The following is a 19719-nucleotide window of genomic DNA, read 5'->3' on the forward strand; positions in this document are numbered from 1 at the left end:
GTTTCATTTTTATTCCTTTTGAAACTGTATGTTTTTTTGTAAAGGACTGAATAAGAGACTTTTTCATGTTTAATTTTGCAAAGAAACAAAATGTCTAAAAATTTCTGAATGATGAACACTTATAAAAGAATAATTTGAAATAATGAGTTACTGCAGGCCACCTGAGCTGCAGTAGCTGCTTGGCTGCTCGTGGTTAGCTCTGGTGTGTTTCAGCATAACCTTTTTCTTTTACAGACTGAGCAAAGTCATGTTTCAACAGCCAAAACCAGCACAATAGGTTATATAGTTTCTTATGGAAGCATGCTTTTCTAATACTTTAAATTATTAGTTTTGTACTATGAAGCCCAAAAGTGAAGCCCAAAGCATCTCTCAAATGGGGTAATAAACAGGAAAGTCAGGTTCCCTGTTCTGCTTCCATGGGGGGCTAGTATGAGATCCTCACCTCTGCAGTTTTCCATCTGCAAGGGTGCTCTTTATTCTTGCTTCCCTGCAAAAGCAGGTCTGTCCCCTGTTAGGTATGCTCCTGTTCCCTGTGTGCTGCTGTCTGTCCCCTGTTAGGTGTGCTCCTGTTCCCTGTGTGGGTGCTGTCTGTCCCCTGTTAGGTGTGCTCCTGTTCCCTGTGTGGGTGCTGTCTGTACCCTGGAAGGTGTGCTCCTGTTCCTTGTGTGCTGCTGTCTGTCCCCTGTTAGGTGTGCTCCTGTTCCCTGTGTGGGTGCTGTCTGTCCCCTGTCAGGTGTGCTCCTGTTCCCTGTGTGGGTGCTGTCTGTCCCCTGTTAGGTGTGCTCCTGTTCCCTGTGTGGGTGCTGTCTGTCCCCTGGAAGGTGTGCTCCTGTTCCCTGTGTGGGTGCTGTCTGTCCCCTGTTAGGTGTGCTCCTGTTCCCTGTGTGCTGCTGTCTGTCCCCTGTTAGGTGTGCTCCTGTTCCCTGTGTGCTGCTGTCTGTCCCCTGTTAGGTGTGCTCCTGTTCCCTGTGTGGGTGCTGTCTGTCCCCTGTTAGGTGTGCTCCTGTTCCCTGTGTGCTGCTGTCTGTCCCCTGTTAGGTGTGCTCCTGTTCCCTGTGTGGGTGCTGTCTGTCCCCTGTTAGGTGTGCTCCTGTTCCCTGTGTGGGTGCTGTCTGTCCCCTGTTAGGTGTGCTCCTGTTCCCTGTTCAGCCAGTTGCTCAGAATCTGGCCTCCCAAAGCAGCACAAGGCTTTGGCCCTGCTTGGCCTGGCACAGCATGGGTGTCCTTGCAGGGCTGGTGCAGAAGTGCTGCCTGCAGAGTTTTCAGGATTAATATGTGTTAATTCCTGCATCAGTGCAGCTACAGCTGCAGGAGTGCTGAATTTGGGAGATTGGTGCTTGTTTGGGAATGGGAAGAGGAATGTCAGCAAGCAGCGAGGCAGTCTGTAATGCTGGAGACACTAACCAAAAGCAGGAGAGTGTGCTAATATGCCCTGGTTTTCTACCTAGTATTGAGGTGGAAGGACCATGAAAGTCAGTAAGAGTTCTTGCCTTACTGAAAACCACAGGAGAGGGCTCCCAGTTTGCTCTGTAAACTGGTTGAAATATGTGTTAGGAATTTTACAGAGGATAGCTCACATTTTTGTATTAACATGTGAAATAAAATTATTAATAGCCATTAGTTACTCAGCACAATAGGAATAACTTTGTTGTCCTAGACCACTGTCAGTCTCCTACACTAGAAGAGGCTGAAGCTTTTTCTTAGCAGAAAGAGGGTATTATTTTTGGACAATACTCTGTGTCACTGACATCTTCTCTTATTTGGTTTTCATATTCTGAGAGCTCTCTTTCAGAAAAATGTCATCATTTTAACAAAAGGATGACCAAAGCTGACAGCTGGAGTTTGGTAATAACATTCTGTATCAAATATCATTAAATGAATTCTAAAATAGCTGGACTGCTTTTTTGGTCCATGACTGTATGTGCATAATTAGCTCATTTTCTAGTGTTGCCCAGAGGAAATGTTGAGCCACCTGCATGGGAATAAGTAAATAGCTTTTTTTAATCTTGGTAGATCTTATTTAGCTCCCTTAGGGAGTTCACTTTTGGTCACTGACATCAGCCTTATTGCCTTTAAAGCCTGAAATCTTTTGTCCTGACATTCTGGGGTCTGACCAGGAAAGAGAAGGGGGCAAACAGTACAGGAACAGTGAGGAATTTCAGTGGGTGGGTTCTTGTCCTCTGAGAGTTGTACTTGACGCTGACAATACTTAACTATGCTGAAAGAAGCATCTGTATAATCTGTATTTCCCTGATATGCCATTCTGTTTTCAACTGATGCACCTCAGCATACCTGTGACCTTGGTTAGCCCAGGCCAGAAATAGTAAGCTTCCTGCCAGGTTCTTATTAGAACCTGCCACTCTTTGAAGGGGTGTTAACTTTTTCACATACTTCAGTTTGAGAAGGGTGGTGATGCTTGGCTGTGAAAGGGCTTTGACCATAATTTTAAGTAGTTGAAGTTTTTACGCTCTGATTCCTGCTTCATTGCTCTAGGTGCTAGCACTGTTGTTGGCAGATGGGCTCAGAAGAATATTCTGCCCCACACAGAGCAACTCCAAATGTCCACTTCAGGGTGAAAATGTTACCAACCCAGCAATGCTCAGAATATCATGGTAGTCACACAGTGAAGACAAGGGATGTATCTAGTAATCCTGTAAGACAACCATGAAAATACCTCAGACTTTTACCAGTTTCTTCTCAGCTTCACGTCTGTCCCTGCTCTAAAGCTCCTTCCCCGATTTCAGATGTCATTGTAGCGGCTGGTTCAGCATTTCTTAGTTTCTTTGGCTTTGTCCTATTTTTAAGAAGTTTTGTACTATGTTTGTATCTTTAAGAAACATCAGATGAGTGACACTGGAAAATGAATTCATTGTTTACTTACAAGGTGATTTGTGGGACAGTAGCAAAGTTACCCAATTAGTATGCCTTGAGCAGGATGTGGCTGGGTGAGCATTTCTTGTGTGGAGCCCTGCTGGAGTCTCGAGCTCCTACTTGACCAGTGTGAGTCAATTTGGTTGAATCCAACAAGAACTCCCCCAGCTGCTTCCATCTGTGTGTATGGGTAAGCACTGACTTTTCCATGAGGAAGGGAACTGGCTTAGCTCAATCTGCATTGAAGTGTTCATCTTAGATCTTGTTAATTATCCTGAGAAAAGTTGTAAAAAAATACTTGCCAATTCATTAGGCTACAGCTGGAAGTCCAGGGAGACATGCTGATGCTTTCAAGTACAAACCCAGCTGCTCTCCCCCCACTCCTGGAATTACAAGGAGAGTGGAGATGGTTGCTTTGTACCATGGAAGTGTTGCTGTGTCTAGGAACCCACTTTGGAATCAGCCATCAAAATCATGGCAGCTCTTTTCCTAGAAAAGCTAAATGGGTGATCTGAACTGGGACAATTAGTTGAAGAAAGCTGTAACTGGAGCCTTGCTTTACTGTGGCAGCTCTCCTGCTGGCAGGACCCACATTCATATCTGGCTGGTTTGCTTTTTCTGCCAGTTAGCCAGTTGTTTTTTGTTTTGTTTTTATTTGTCCTGAAAATTCAGTTTTATGCCCAGGAGGGTGCCTGGTAGAAAAAGATCATCAATAGTTCTCTAGAGATCTGTGGTCATGCAGAGCTACTGGATCCTGGTGCACTAAATCTGATGAGAGTCATAGTATTTATTCCAGTAAAAATAGGATGCAGCTGTAAGTGTGAAAGAGATGAGAGAGAGCTTCTCTGGGGTTATTAATAAAAGGGATTAAAAATCAACATTATAAAAAGCCAAATATAATGTTGCCATGTTTCAGGATTTAGTTCTGTGAAGGAATATTTACTTGAACTATCTAAATTATAGCAATAGAGCAGAAGAGATCCTTGGAATGTTTTAATTAGTATCGATTTCTATACAAGATTCTTTTTTGAAGTTATTTTTAGCCTTGTTTGAACAGAGGAAGTTGCTTTGTAAAGGAAGTTTTCCTAGAAAACTTCAAGCTTATTTTTGCTAATTTTATAACCCCAGCAATTTAAAACTTTTTTATAGAAGATGAAGACCACCTCCACTGGTTACTTATACCAGGCCCTTGGCTTCTGGATTGATTTTGATTTAGTGTGGTGTCTTTGTCTTTATTGCGGGTTCTATTGCCTTAGAATCATGCCCCTGTTAACTTTAAACAGAACAGCATTTCTTTATTTCAAAGTACTGCTTATTTTTCTCTTCAGTTTTGTCCCTATTCTCATAGTTGCTTTTGTGAAGTTTCTTCCCTATTCAACTAGTAATGCTTTTGTTTCCTTGCACTGTCCTGTAGTTTTGTTTAGTTTGCCTTCCTTCGCCTTTTTAATGGCTCTGCTACCACTTTTGCCTTGTTCCTCCTCTATACTGCCCTGGTGATAGGAAATGTGTTGCATTTCTGGTAGTAGCAATTGAACTAGAAATTTTACAAAGCTAAGTGCTGGTAAAATCAGACAGTCCTATGTACACATGCATCTGTTTGGCTTTTTAAAGAGGAAACCCCAAAATCCATGCATATTGTTTCCCCCCTCTGTGCTGCAGTCTAGTCTGAAGAAACATATGCTGCAGAAATCAGTGGATAAAATTCCCTGCCCTGTCTTACTCAGGAAGTTAAATAATAGGCTAGTGATTTGGATGTAGGTAGTTCATCAGAAGAGTAACAAAACACTCAGGATTCTGTGGGAGGGTGGGATGTCCATGAAGTAAAAATACTACAAAAGATGGTAATCAACAGGAAAATGCATTATATAACAAATACAGAAAATTCTGAGTTCGTCTGGGATTCACTGTTTTGGAATATTTTGGCTTCCCTTGGTTGGTGACTAGTAAACAGTGTTGCCCTACCTTTATCTGTTATTTTACTGTACAGCTAACAGATGTTGAATTGGGCTCTGTATGACTAGGCAGGGTTCAGAGGACCACTCCCTAGAAGAGGCAGGATCAGACACGGATTTTGGAGTTGTACCCAGAGACATTTTGAAATGCCCAGTATCAAGTCAGTTGTGGTCCCGGTTACCCCCTGAGTGCTCACAGTACCTAGGGGGCAGAATGGCCAAGGAGGAGGAGAGATTCCTATAAAAGCAGTGATCAGGAGTTATAGGAGGAATTTATCACACCAGTCTCTTCCTGCTTGATGCAAATTTTCACTCCCTGAGTTAATGGGTACTGTGGTCACGCAGTCCCAGTGCCTGGTAGTTTCTCTGGGACAGGACTTGATGTGCAGGAATGCAAGGGTGTTATGTCATCTTATATGAGGCCAATGTACAGGATGTTTTAGATTCTAGAAGAAAATATTTGGAGGTGGGAAAGATTATACAAAAGAACCAAACTTGGAGCATGCTGTGAATAGAAGAATTACAAAAAGAGTCAGGTATTGTGAGAAGACATGGATACTAGTATGTCTTAGATCCAGGTGAAAAGGCAAGGGAACACATAATTTTTAAGTAAATGTGTATACTTTATAAGATAATGGTTGAGTAAAAGAGAGAGGGTTTCTGCCTCTGACAGTAAGATAAAAATGAGCATTTTGTCTTTGGGCCAATGAATAATTTGTGCTCTGTGTATGGCTTTTGCTATTTTAGCCCTTTATAATTTTCAGAATGCCTGCAAGAGGCAGAGCAATTAATTTGCTTTTTTTCTGTAATTTTATTTTAAATTTGGTATCGATTTTCATTTGTTCTGCCACACTTCTCCCAAACTGAACTCAAAAGTAAAATTAACTTGATGGCTTCTTAGAGGTATTTGACAATTGTATTCTAAGTTATTGCAGTTGGCTGAAAAACAGTAGCAAGGATCTGAATAGGATTTTTGTTTCTCTTTAAAGTAATGTGGCAAGATTATATTATTTGCCTGTTGTGCTATGAGGTATTTTTGCTCCCAAGGATTTCTTACCTTCAGTCTTCAGGAAAATAGCAATACATTGGAAATAGTTCTTAGCAGGGGAATCTTCAGTCATTGTATTTATCATGTTTGTGATAGTCTACATTTTAAGTGCCTGGATCCAGGAGAGAAAAGAGTTGATGAATTTAATGTTTTGATCTGAAGATGCCTGCTTTAGTCCATGATAAATCTGTAGTTACTCTGATCTATGTATCTTATAAAGTGACTGTTTCTTCAAATACTGGTGTGATAAATACTTTTAGACAGTCTGTTGTACCAGGGAGTAGAGATGACCAATGTGTACACTTTGACCATCTTGCTAATCAGCATCATATTAGAATCACATTGGAGGGCATCTAGCACATGGAAAATGCACAAACATTCTTGTTTGCCTTCACAGTAGAAAGGAATCCAGTTTTGTAATTATTACAGTGGAGCAAGGCAGAGTATAATTTGTGTCTCCCAGAGCTCACCAGCTGCATGCTATTTACTCAGGAGTGGTGTTGCAGAATTGGGAAATAATGTATAGTGATTGCAATAATTCAAAATACAGAACAATCTCTAGGGACAACCCCCCCCCCCCTGCAAGCCAGATTGTAGCCATAAAGATTGTGGGTTTGATAGTAGGATGTATAAAATATAACACACTGCTGTAGGACTGGGAGTGGGGAAGATAAAAGAAACCATTTTCAATAGTTACTATAACTGAGAATGCTATTTTTTAAATCATGAAAGACTAGAAATATTTTCCATATGGCTTCACTGGCTGCAATTTCAAATAGATACTCAAGTCAAAAAGTAGTGGGGGGGCTTTTATTTCTGACTTAAATCATCAGAGACCATCCTCCACTTTACTCCTGAATTGTAGTAATTCAAATTCTGACCACAGTGCTTTAATTTCAGCAGTTCTGTTTATGATTACCTCTGTGGGCCTCTTTACACTGCAATGGTCATATTGACTCTCTGATGGTACATCATATTTGTTCATGTTTACTAAGTTTCTCCTTTATTATGCTCTCTGTCGGTTTGCTAGTCTGCAGGCCATAGTAGGTATCTTCTCAGCTGTTATCATAGAGAGCTCTGGCATATTTACTGACCATGTCTTCCAGCTGTTTGTAAATGCTGTGATTTAAATGTTGTGCTAGCAGTAACATGGCCAATCCAAAATATGGTAATTTTGAGTCGTGCAAAAGACACTGCCCGTCAGAGGACTTGCAGGTATTTCACATCATAGCCTTACCAATTGCTGTGATCCTACCAGCTGATACCAACCAGCTCTGTCAACTCCAAGGAAAGCAAGGTGATGATAAACAAAAAACCATACTGGAAATAATAAGTAAAGGAAAGCTACAAGCATTTTATTTCTTTCTCCAAGTCAGGAGGAAAAGAGCAGAGCCCATACTCCCATTGTGGTAGATTGTGTGTAGAAGGACTGTGTTTGCAGAAGGTGGAGAGCTTGTGTGACTCACAGCAAAGAGGTCAGAGCTGAGCAGAGCGAGTTAGCTGCTGACGTGAGATCAGACAATTGCAAGTACCGGGAGGCAGCCAGGAAGCACGCTGCAGTTCTGGAACAGGATTTTGATACAAACAGGCTGCCTAAGGAGCCAAGAAATCCTGCTTCGTGCTGTATAAAAATACTAGTCTCTTATACAGGGTCACAAAATGCTAATAAAGCTTAAGATCTGATTACAGAGCTTGGTACTTTATGCATTTGAGGTGTGTTACAAATAACAGTTAATTCAAGAATATTTTAAAGAGAAATAAAGACATGAGAGTTTCATTTTGCACATGAAAATCATAGTATAGAGTGTTTCTTTCTTCTTTGTAATTGGGCAGACATATAAGATCTCTGTTTCCTTCAGTTCCATCAAAAATAATTGCATAAAGGGGAATTATTTACCTGGATTTTAAGCATATTAAACTAACCCAATTTTAGCATCTTTATTTTAGGGGAAAACCTAGTGCTATTCCCAAAATATATTGGTTCTTTGCCAATGAAAGAGTTTGTTATAGGCTTGGAGGGAAGAAAGGATGGTTCTTTTCAGCATCATGTGAAGGTGGGAAAGCTTTAAAGAGATCTTTTGTTCAAAGTTTGGATGGCATTTTACTTGGTGATGTGTCTTGTGCTTTCTTTAGATATCACTGAGGTAATTTGTCATGTACAGGTGCCTTGGGGTAAATTCCTTTTAGTTCACCTCCACCTAAATTTATGATGTTGTATGACAGATTAACTTTTCCCATTTATTGTCTAATTTTTTTCTCTTATATGCTCTATAGAGAATGTTATCCTGGTCTTATCAGTGGTGACTCTTACTTGGTGTTTGTATTTTTTCAGTCCCCTTTAATATAAACACTTGTCTGTTAATTTCTGTGACATTATTATGTGTTACTGACCCCTAAATTATTTCAAGTTACAATTAAATAGTTTTTTGCAACTTGTTCATTTCTTGTTCAAATACCTTCTTGTGGATGTCAGTATTATATCCTATTTTTCACTGTTTAGTAATCAGTGCTTTTATCTGTTCCTTATCCTAAGATTGTTTTAGAAATGCTCCTGTGCTTGGTGTGGTACTCAGGGAGACTGTGTAGTTAAAGAATTTCTTCTATTGCTATCATGGGGTTCTAGTGGTTCTGAAATAATTTCATGTAAGTTAGTGTAGTAGCCTTACAATAATTCTTTAAAATAGTTATTAGATCATCTGATCTCCTATGTATTGGAGGCCATTATATCTGAACTTGGGTGCTTCTGTACTTTACTCAGTAATCTGTATTTTACTGAAGCATATCTGAATGCAGTGAGGGGTGGGAAATCCCACTGCTTCTTGGGCAGTTTGTTGCACTGATCAGCTTCTATGATGGTAAAAATGTATGCTTTGCTTTTCTTTTCAATCTGGTTAATAACAGCTTCCAATTACTGGTTCTTGATTACCTCTTCATTGAAAAATTTGATACTTGGGCCTGGTTTTCTTTTCAAAGGGACTTGTGGGCTACATAATCAGGTCATCTTCTTAGTACATAGCCAGAGTATGCCTTCTTAGATGCAAAAAGAATTTCCTCCATCACTTCAACTTTTTTTCCTTTTTCAGTTTTCATTTTAAAAAGTGGAGACCCTAACAGATTAAGGGCATGGATGTTCAAACTCCATAATTAAGACAGATATCTCTCAGTTTCTTTTACTCTCTGGTCTCTCCAGCATAGTAAAGATTTATTCAGAAGAATAGTCGGCATTAACAAAGGAAGGACTTCTGAAATGCATTTGTGTTTTTCTCCCCCCAAGAGGGTAGAACTGTAGCAGTGTTATATTCTGTTGAATGAAGATGTCTTACAGACATATAGGTTATGCCTCTTCCTACTAGTGAGACTGAAACATTAAAATGCTCATGTGTGATTGAGGCTGTAAGTTTTTATAGGCAATGACTGCAGAACATGTCTGTTGATTCAGCACACCCTTATCAAATGCCTGGTACCTTCATAAAGTACCTGTTTTAGGAACTGAGAGGTTGCATCTGCTCTGCACTGCTGTGTTTGTCTTTTTTGCAAGCTTGCCAGTTGTGTCACATCAGAGCCTGAGTGCATGCAACACTTAACACATTCTGAATACAGCTTTACAGATGGCAAGTGAAAAATATTTTTTAAGTATGGTTTTGCAGAACTACCTAATATATCCTGAGTCCTCGTTTGAGAGAAATCAATCCCAGATTTGACCACAGGGGTAGAAATGCCTTGCAGTCTGCTGCATGGTTTGACCCTCAGTTAAGTCACTGAAAAGTTATTGGTAAATACTAAACATACATTTGAATATGCCTGACATGTCTGGTAGAAGTGGTTTTAGCAGATGAATAATCTACAATTGGTTTCCTGCCATGTCCATTACAGCTTCTTTGAACACTCTGTATTGCTAAGTGATTCACCTACTTCTTTGATCTAAAATTAGTGTGTATAACTCCATTTTTAAAGTGTTTCCAAGTACATTCACTTTTGTACCCCTGCTGTTTGCTTTCAATATACAACAAAGATGGTTGTTTCCTTTAGCAAAAAACTTACTTACTAGGGTTTAGGAGTACAAGTTCCCCTGACCTTTCAATTTGTATATGTACACTTAAGAGTCCCGCTGTGCAGATGAGAGACAAGAATTTAATCTACGTGTTTCTTGTTTGATAGGATGTATTTCATTTTGGTATGTGAGAAAACCCAGGAGAGAAACACAGTCTTGCAAAAAAAATTTTGTGTGAGACAGTGTTTTCAGCAACATCAAAATGTAACTGCACATACCAGACTTCTTCATTCATACTGCCAAAGGAATAATAGGATTACCCTGCTTTGTTTTGCTTTTTCACCCTGGCATTAAATGAACTGAAACTTGATGTGTGAGTCTCTGGAAAATAAGGTCAGTTGAGAAAGAGTTCATTGTCCTTTTATTCTTATTCCTCTTAGGTGTTCAGAGACAAGTTCAGGTTTATCCAGAGAGCCATGGCAGAAGGTGGATTTGATCCCTGTGAATGCATTTGCTCACATGAACATGCAATGAGAAGACTGATTAATCTGGTAAGGATAACATGAGGATATTTGGAAGGGTGCTTATTCAGGCACTACTTCAGCTCTTGCAGATTTGCAATTACTGGTGCTTTTGATTCTGCTTATTCAGTAGCACATACAGTTAGAATTTGTGTATCCAACTTTCTGATGAGCTTTTGCAGAGTCAATACAAATGATAGCTTTCTGTTTATTTCCCAGAGCTGCATTTTGACACCATTCACACTGTTTCTCTTGAAAGGTTTCTTTTTATGCCTTTTTTTCAGTCTGCAAAAAACCAAGGAAACTACCCAGCAAAGTCTTTGTGGTCAAGGTAGTTCCACACGTATGAAGTTGCACATACTCATATGGCAAGATAATGATGTCTAAATTTTTAAAAATGCTCTCTTAAAACTACTGAAGTTGAGAGTCCAGTGAGTCTGAGTTTTGAGTTCTGTTTCTTGCCATGTCATTGATAGATTGAGCAACTTTGAGCAAGTTATGTACATTGCTCTAACTGTAACCTGTAAAATAGCTGTTTCTTTGTTTCTGTATTGAACTTCATTCAATGTCTATTGAAAAATAAGCTATAAAGTGTTTCTTTTTTTTCTGAGTATATATACTTTTAAAATAACATTAACAATTATGAACTGTGAGCAATTAGGTGAATTTGATTACAGCTCTAATTTGGTAAATTCTTTTTAAGATTACAGCATACATCAGCTTCATTTGATGTACTTCCCATTATTGATTTTCATATATTTGTTTTTATCACATTTTCTTTCTTAGGGCCTAAATTAATATTATTTTTAGTTACTGAGTACGTCAACTGTTCAAGGCAGTTGTGTGAGGAAGATTCTCTCTAGGATCAGAGGTTTCTTAACAGTATTTTGGAAAGGTGCTGCTGAAACATAGGTGCAGAAAATTGAGACTTCTGTAGAGAATAGTTGCCCTTTCTGTGGAGCCTTTACATCAGGCCTAGCCATCCTAGTGCTTCCCAGTTAGAGGCACAATTTCAAAATCATCTATGTTCTTTCCCAAGAAGGATTTTCTTTTTGTCTTCAACATGATGTTTGTGCCATATCCCACAGTTGTGTTGATTCTGAACCTTGAAGCTTCTGAACACAGGCTGAAGTCGTGAGAAAGGAACCCCAGAATCAAGTTCTGAAGTGGGGAGGAAGAAAGGAGGGTTCAATGTTTGCTGCCCTTTTTCCTCAGGCTTGTCAGATGCAAATCTAAACTAGCACAGTTCAGAATTTTCACCCCCTGGATTAAAACATTCAGCATTTTTAAATCTTTTTGGTTTTTTTGCTAGAAGGTACTGACAGGCAATGACACTGGTCAGCCAGTTCTGTTTGTTGTGGCTGGAGGATTCTAGTTATGAACAGTGTAAGTGAGTTGTGTCCAAAGTTAAAAGAAATGCCACAAATGTGTGTGAGGTTTTGTTCCTGGGCTGCTGCAAGCAGTGTGAGGTGGGTAAAAATGGATCATTTGGAGGAGCACTAGTTGCTGTGTTATGAATGTGACAGAGCACATAATAGGTGCATGCTCTTGGGCAGTCACCAAGAGCAGTCTAACAGTGTTCTGTGCAGTTGCAAGAATGGAGTTTGTTGCTCAGTATCCACCCTCCAAAAAGATCATACCAATTAGTACTTGGAACTGTGAGGAGTAAAGGGAAATTCCAGATTTCATCTCTCTAAAAAGCAAAGCAGATGCTCCTAAATATTTATAAGACCAAATCACTAGCTAGGATAATTTAGCAGAATCTAGAGAAGAAAAGTCTCAGAAGTCTCAGTCAGCAGCCAGACTATCCTCAAGTAACCTGTGCTATGATCTCAGCAGGAGACTTGCTAAGCCATTTTTGCATCTGTAACTTTTATGCTTCAGTAAGAGTTTGCCTTCTAAGCTGCTGTTTTGTCACTCAGTCTTACACGATATAAGCAAACAGAAGTTTTACTATTTGTGCTAAAAAGAACATGTGAATGTTGGTTCTCAAAATTGCTGAACCCTCCAGTCTCAATGGAGACTGGGTACACACTGCCTCTAAAAGTTGAAACTCTAACTTCAAAATCAAAATTTTGATAAACAAAGCTAAGTGATCTGTTCTGAGTCTGGGTGAGAAAAATATATCCAAACATGCTGTGTACCCAGAATGGTTCCCTATATGTATTTAATTGTTGATTCTTTTTAATATAGATAGGTATAAAACACACCTGAGTACATTTGAATGGTATTAAAGCTGGCAATACTTGACAGGATTTTGGAGCAAATTGTATAAAAAAGTGTTTGCAATTATCTCCAGACTGAGCATTGTAAATGCAGAAGTTCAGAGATAAGATTTAATAGAATCTAATTTAACAGGATTATAATGTAATTATAGGAGATGCCCAAATGTGAAAATGTTACTTTCAAGGTCTTTCAATCCAGTAATTGTGCAAATCCAGACATTGTTCAAAACCCCCATGACTCATTGTAGATGTTTTAAACTTCTGTTTAAGTAAACTAATTTTTACAGAATGATTTGTTTATACATATCTAAACCAACACTGATAAGAATTAAGGCTCCTGCTAATAAATAAGTTATAATATATTCAGTTGTAACAATTATGTGTAGAGTTAGCTCATTCAAATACACAGGATTTCTGTTAGAATTAACTGTGCAGAAGAGTTGAATGACACTGCTATTCCAAAATCAGAAGGAAGTCAAGAAGTCTGCCTCTAGAACCTGAAGTTCTGGTTTTAATTTCCAATATGATAATTTTAACTTCTAGTTTAATTGGTATATTTACTTTGACACTCTTATGAAGTGTATGTGGCATTCAAAGTTTAATTTGTGGTTGAATACATTACTTTGGAGGTTTTATATAGCATATAGTTTAAATCTCTATTTGAAATGCAGACTTCAGTTCATCTCATAGTACAATTAATGCTAATACAATGAAAAAAGAAAAGCTATTGTCATTTAAACTCTTCTTGCTCTCTGTTGTCAGCAACACCACAGGAAATTACAAACAAGAAAGCTGTTTAAAAGTCCACCTCTTACTTAGTTATGTGGCTTGGTTATTTATCTGTCTTTCATTTTCCTTGACTAAGCAGGGCTTTGTTTTTTTTTTGTTGGGTTTTTTCCTTCTTAATTCATAATACCATGATTTTATAGTCAGTGAACTGTGTATCTCTAATATACATAATATTTTAAAAGATATTTTGCTGCTTATTAGATTAACTTGGTGATATTGTTCATACACAAAGTTTTTACAATGTATATATACATGCTTAAGTGGCATTGAATTATTTTATGCTGAATGCTCTATTATTTTCCTGAAGTAAACTGAAGTGAATTTTTCAGGGTTCTCCTTGGTGTCAAAATATGAACATTTCACACATGTAAGTTTCTGTAGTATGGCTATTGTAATTAATAAGCAGATATTATGATCTCCAAATATTCCTAGGAAACACTAAAAATTAAAATTTTTGACTGTGACTTCAAAAATATCATTTCTAGTATGTGATACCCATGGCACCATCTGTTATGATTTGGTGGTGTTGTGTAATAACAATTTGGCTATTGTGTGTTGGGTTCACTATTTACTCTATGGATATAGCAGTTAATTGGGAACTTCCATAAGAGGAAGTAAGCATAGAAGAAAAATATCACAAGATTTTCCATCCTCTGCAGATGCACCAGAATTGTCAAAAGACAATGACAGGTTTGTTAGCTTGCATGACTTTATCTCCAGTTCAGTCTCCTCCCCCTGCAGAACTTACTTTGACAGAAAGAGCCAAAGTTCAAGAATGAGGAACAGCAAATGACAGCAAATTGTTTTATTGGGGGGGATCTGTCAGACAAGGGGAATGCTTGTTTGAAAGAATCACAATGAAGGACATTCTGTGTACCCAGAGGAAATGGTTCCTGTCTTAGTTTTGGCAAAAGATAGCAGATCCCTTGATGAGAATGATGTTGTATTTAAACCTTTTTATTTCCCCTTTTTTCACTTACTTTGTAATACAAAAATCTGATTCCCTTATGTTACTCCTCTGGCTATCGATGGTCTCTTAGTAGGTGAGGCTGATCTTGGCCCAAGGGTCAGTTCAAGTTTGAAAACTAGACTGAAAACACAGTTTAATGAGTTCAGTCTCATTAAGTACAGTTTATGTGTTTTATGTGGTGAGGAATAATCATACATAGAGCATCTTCCGTGAAGACTCAAACCTGCTTATGACTGCTTAGAGTGGCCAGAAATGTCCAAGCAAGCCAGTAACACACATGACTTTGTGTCAAGTTATCATCCTTTTTCTGTCTCCTTCTGCTATAGTATTATTTGATTTACAAAAACTGGCTTCAGAATTCTCTCATACTGGTTTTTACAAAAATGAGTGGTATGTTTTTTAACCCAAAATATTCCTAATTCTATAATGTAAAAGGACCCATTTTGATAATCTGCCAACAGTTCTACTTACAAACCACTGTGGAAATTACAACCTCATGTTTTGTCCTTCAGTAGCTAATTGCAAAGTAATGGTCCGTGCTTAGTTATGTTGCTGTATCAAAACTTCAGGGTATAGACCAAATCATTCTCTATTTTAGTCTCTCTTGTGTTTTGATTTGTCACTAGATTTTTATAACAAGAGTTGCAAATTCTCAAACTATTTGAACATAATTGGTTCAAAAACTCTTTTGTCAATCAAGTTTCCGCATAATTCTTTTGACCAGGCCATTTTAGAGTTTTACATTTTCAAACTGGCATAGTCTGAGATAGTATCCAGCATCGCATCCAGCCACAAGTCTTGGCTAAAGGAGACTTTGTGTAAACAGCACAAAATAAACACAGATTACTAAAATAGATATGTGCTGCAAATGATTGAAAGGCTCTCAAGATGTTAGCACAGCTAAGCCCAACTTAAGTCAGCAAAAGTGGCTTTCCCTGCTGGTGGGGACTTTTACTGAAAGCATGCCAGAGCTATACGAAATACACTTTTATAATTTTAAATGTCCTTTAAAATATGAAGGCTGCACTGGAGACTTCTTACACATGTTCCATGGTGTTTACCTTCTATTTTTTTATATAGCAGATTATACTTCTAGACTATAGTTTTTAGCCAAACATCCCAAGAGCAGGAAACTGCATTTTGCTCTCACTTGCCCCTTTTGTCCTCTGCATTGAAGCTGATTCAAGGAGGACCTTTCCCAACAGCTGAACTTTCGGTTGTTCATTAGGACAGAGAAGCTGTCATTCTTCAGAGGTGCAGGGGAGAAGCCTTCATGCACCTGCTTAGCCACCAGCCCAAAAGAATAAGACACAGGGTTGGAGTGGCAGAGGGTAAGACTGGACCTGAGTGCTCATGCTCCACTGACTTTTATTTTCCTGTCTTTCACTGAGTGCTCAAGGTACTGGTGTTGCACAGGCTAAGGCCAAAAACTGTATTACAGAATTCATGTACTGCCAGTGCATGTCATAACCTAGAATCTAATTCTTCTTCAAACAGTGTAAATGGAGACTATTTTTTAGACATATTAGAAAAGAAAACAGCTGTGAAAAGTGGTGTCCACTTGAGTCTCTAAGGGGTTAGGAATCAGGACTTTCTGAACATGTCTGTCATTCTTTACATTTCCCATTCCTGAGCTTTGTAGTATGCTTGAAAGTGCTCCTTTTTAACCAATATATATTTGGGGAAAAAAAGGAAAAATCTCTGTCACTCCTCATGATCATCTCAAGGTATGCATCGTGTATTGCAAGCAGTGTAAAAAATCATGCACTGAAAATTCTTTCAGCTTGATATTCCAGAAATAATTAATAGATCTAACCTGTACTATGAATGGCTGAACTCCGATGACCAGAGATGTGTACGGCAATCTCTTTTGAGGAAAAAGGAGAAAATTATGCTTTTTCTCTCAGGCCTCATGTAATCAACACTTAGAGCAAACTGTAGTTTGTATCTTTTGGAACTGTGGGTTCTAAGCCTTTTCCTCAAGGCTGCCTATGTGGGAGTACACTTTTCTTTTGCTAATATGCCTAATTTTGGAGAAGATACTCAACTATTAGGTCAAAAAGCCTATACATATTTTGGTTTTACATTTTAGACATAACTTTTCAAATGTCCTCTGGGGAGATATGTATGTTGTTTGTGCACATATTCAGATGCCTCTGTTTAATATTCTGGTTTGTGTATTTGTTGTCTAGTAATTCACATAGTCAGAGATGCTGTGAGCTCCTTGTAATGGTCCTGATCATCACTGTTTCATCTTCTTTTCACTGCTAATTCATTCTGCTTTGCATTCAGTAAAAGGAGGATGTCATTGATATCATAGGTCAGCAAAATGGTAAAATAAAGTACCAGTAAGTCAGGCAATTGTAGGGAAGTGAGGGAAGTGTGAAAAAGAAAGATCTATATGACATCAAGGTGAAACAGCAATCCCAGAACAAATGAAAAAATGAAGAGAAGAATGTATTCGTGTCCAGATCAGGGCTCCAGATTGTAGTGGTCCCTGGGACTTCTGATGCATCTTCCTCCATAAAATGTCATGTCTTTCAATATGAAAGTTGATGTTCTCCTTCTGTCATTACTGGCTGGTTATTCTGGGTCTTAAAAGTTGGTTTGTAATCTAGGAGTATTATTTTGAAATGTAGCAACCATCCTTCTCTCTCACTTGCTATTGGGGAGAAAATGACATGCCATCTCATAGGACCAGGCTCTGTATTTTTATTTCATACTGTTATTCTGTCCTTGTATGAACAATAATTTATTCTAATTCTCTCTCTAATTACTCATAGAAAATGAAGGAGTGGGGAAGGCAGTGTTCACTTTTTCCTTGTTTGTTCCTCTGAGAGAAGCTAGTCCAGTTTAAGAGACAATTAAATTCCATCAGTATGCCATTCTTTTCCTCTTATTTCTCTTTGCCAGCTTGTAGCAGACTAATGCATGTAGGTGTCATTTTTTGCATCTTTAAATCTGAACTCTTACAGATAATGCTGCAATTCAATTTGCAGCCTGGCTTGTATTCAGGGCTGGCATATCCTACCATAGCAATTTATTTATCATGTTGTTTACTAGATCGTTTATGTGGTTTGGAGAGAACAGACACGGCTGCCAACAAAGCTTAAACAATGATTTCATTACCCAGAAGCATGAGATTGCAATCAGGAGTATGCCATTGTGTTCTCATCTTCTGGCATTGTTGGAGAGCAAAAGCAGAGCTTCCAGCTGGTCTAAATTGCAAAAAAGTATTTTCATAAGGGACGATGCTTTGCCCTCGTTATCACGTAAAATTTTCTATCAACACTCTTTCTGATTCCGTTTTAAATTTACTTGTATTCATGGAATAAGTGACCATATCAATTTAGTTGTTTGCTTTCCTACTTAACTATTCTTTTCATTCCCGCCATTATGTGTTTTTGCTCTCTTATGTTTGTACCTCTTTCATCTATTTCTTTCACACATTTCTCTGGGCTTTCATCTATCAAAATTTCTTGTATGGAGGTCTTTCCCTGACCTGTCTCATGAACTTACTAATTTTTCCTTGGTGTCTTTTCCAAGGACTTATTTCTGCTTTGAGTGGACTCAAGAGTTCTTCTAAAATGTAGTTATTTTATCCCTACATAAAGAGTATACTAATAATATATTTTCACCTCATCTGCCATTCACACTAGACTGCTTTGTTCCTGCCATGAGTCCCGTTGTTCTTGTTTCATTATCTCTATAGTACACCATTTCTGGAGTTGGAAAGTGCTTTTGGACAGGGATTATGCTGCTGTTTCTCCTGAAAAAACTCGTGAGCTGTCTGATCATTAGTATCTCCCTCATCTTTGTGTGCTGTCCTTTTTTTTTATTTATTTATTTCTTAATAATACATTTAGCTCTCAAGAAAAAGAGTTCACACTGGATAGAAACCCTGAATCTTTTTTTCAGGTATATGCTATTGACTTCCATTAAAAAAAAATTGAGCAGAGATTGCAGGATCAGTCACAGAGATTGTGAGACTGTTGAACTCTGGTGTAGCAAACTCTGAAAATTCACCTGAAGAGTTTCACTAAACTGGTCTGAAGAGGAAGCAGAGGAATTGAAGCAAGAACTATTTACTATATAGGTAGACAAAGTGTGCATTTTGTTCTCCACAGCAGGTATCTGTGATGAGCAATGCAAAGCAGCTTAACTTCTTTCAAGGAAGACTGAAATTGTCATAGTGGCTGAGGTCCCTGTGGTGGAAAAACAAGGTCTCTGTTTAGCTAGATGAAGCTGTTTTCACTGGGCTTACTATTTCACTTGGACTGCAGTGATTTTGTGGAGCAGCTAAAATGCAGTGAAACTTCACACCCTGTTTTCACCACACAGTGGCATGTTTGTGTGCACATGAAAAAAAAAACCAAAACAAACTTTAGTTAATATGGTGACTTCCTAAAAGAGTTTTCAGAGGCCACCAGCAGTGTCCCTTTACTGTTCACATTTTGTTCACAGCTGGGGACTGTAAAAAGTGGAAGTTCTCGTTGCTGAAAGCTGTGCAGACTCCTACCATAACATGGCATCTGCTGAAAGAGGAGCAGCAGGACACAGGTTTCAGGTGTGCTGGATGGGTGGATGCTGTTGATCCACAAGATGGCATGTTGAAACTGTCCTTCTCTCAAAGGAGCAGCATCTAAACACTGTTGTGTTAGTATGAACTGGGGCTAAAAGCTGTATAATTTGGAAAAGGAAAACAAAGGAAGAATAGTTTCAAATAGGAGCTAGGAGCTGTTTGAAATGTACCTTTTTTTTTTGCAATGCAAAATTTGAGTGTCATGGGGAAGGAGTGAGGAAGAGCCCTTTTCTCTTACCACTGGAAGTAACTTGGTTGCTTCTTTTTTCTTGGTATTGTGTTGAGTTTGGATTCACGATATGTCACTAAGTGGGCACTGATTTGCTGTGATTCTGCCATTCCTGCCTCTTCCAGGAATTTGTGAGGGCTTTCATAGAAACCAAATATTCCTATTGACCAAGAGTTCTTGTGGTTTGGGGATTATTAATTTAAATTACTTTAACTTAGGCAATTCAAGACTTTAAATGTACTTGGAGGAAACAAAAGTTCACAGTTGTATTTTAAATAATATACATTTGTAATTAATATTTTTACTTTTATTTTTTCAAGTTTGTACTGTACTAAAACTGTAAAATTTTTATTCTTTTTAGCTGTCTTCTAGCTTTCATGCTGTTTACAATTTTTGTTTACTTCATTTTGGACAATAAAAAACAAAGTAATTCATTGTTTGGCACATGTGCACTAAGCCATTTATTATATTTGAATGACAAACTGCACGGACTGTTAAAATTTGGATATGATCTTTTTTATTAATAGAATAAATATTTAGT

At 38.3% G+C, this 19719-nt stretch overlaps 1 protein-coding gene across 1 annotated transcript in view; it reads left to right on the plus strand.

The window, feature by feature from the left end:
- Positions 1–19719, plus strand: part of SMIM14 (small integral membrane protein 14) — a 38575-nt gene that overhangs the window by 4986 nt on the left and 13870 nt on the right. Inside the window, exon 2 of the mRNA XM_063157403.1 lies at positions 10303–10413. Within this exon, the coding sequence (XP_063013473.1) occupies positions 10339–10413 (75 nt within the window). The 5' untranslated portion in view covers positions 10303–10338. The remainder of the gene's footprint in view (positions 1–10302; positions 10414–19719) is intronic.

This window comes from Melospiza melodia, chromosome 5 (genome assembly GCF_035770615.1).
Source record: "Melospiza melodia melodia isolate bMelMel2 chromosome 5, bMelMel2.pri, whole genome shotgun sequence".
Classification (NCBI taxonomy): Eukaryota; Metazoa; Chordata; class Aves; order Passeriformes; family Passerellidae; genus Melospiza; species Melospiza melodia.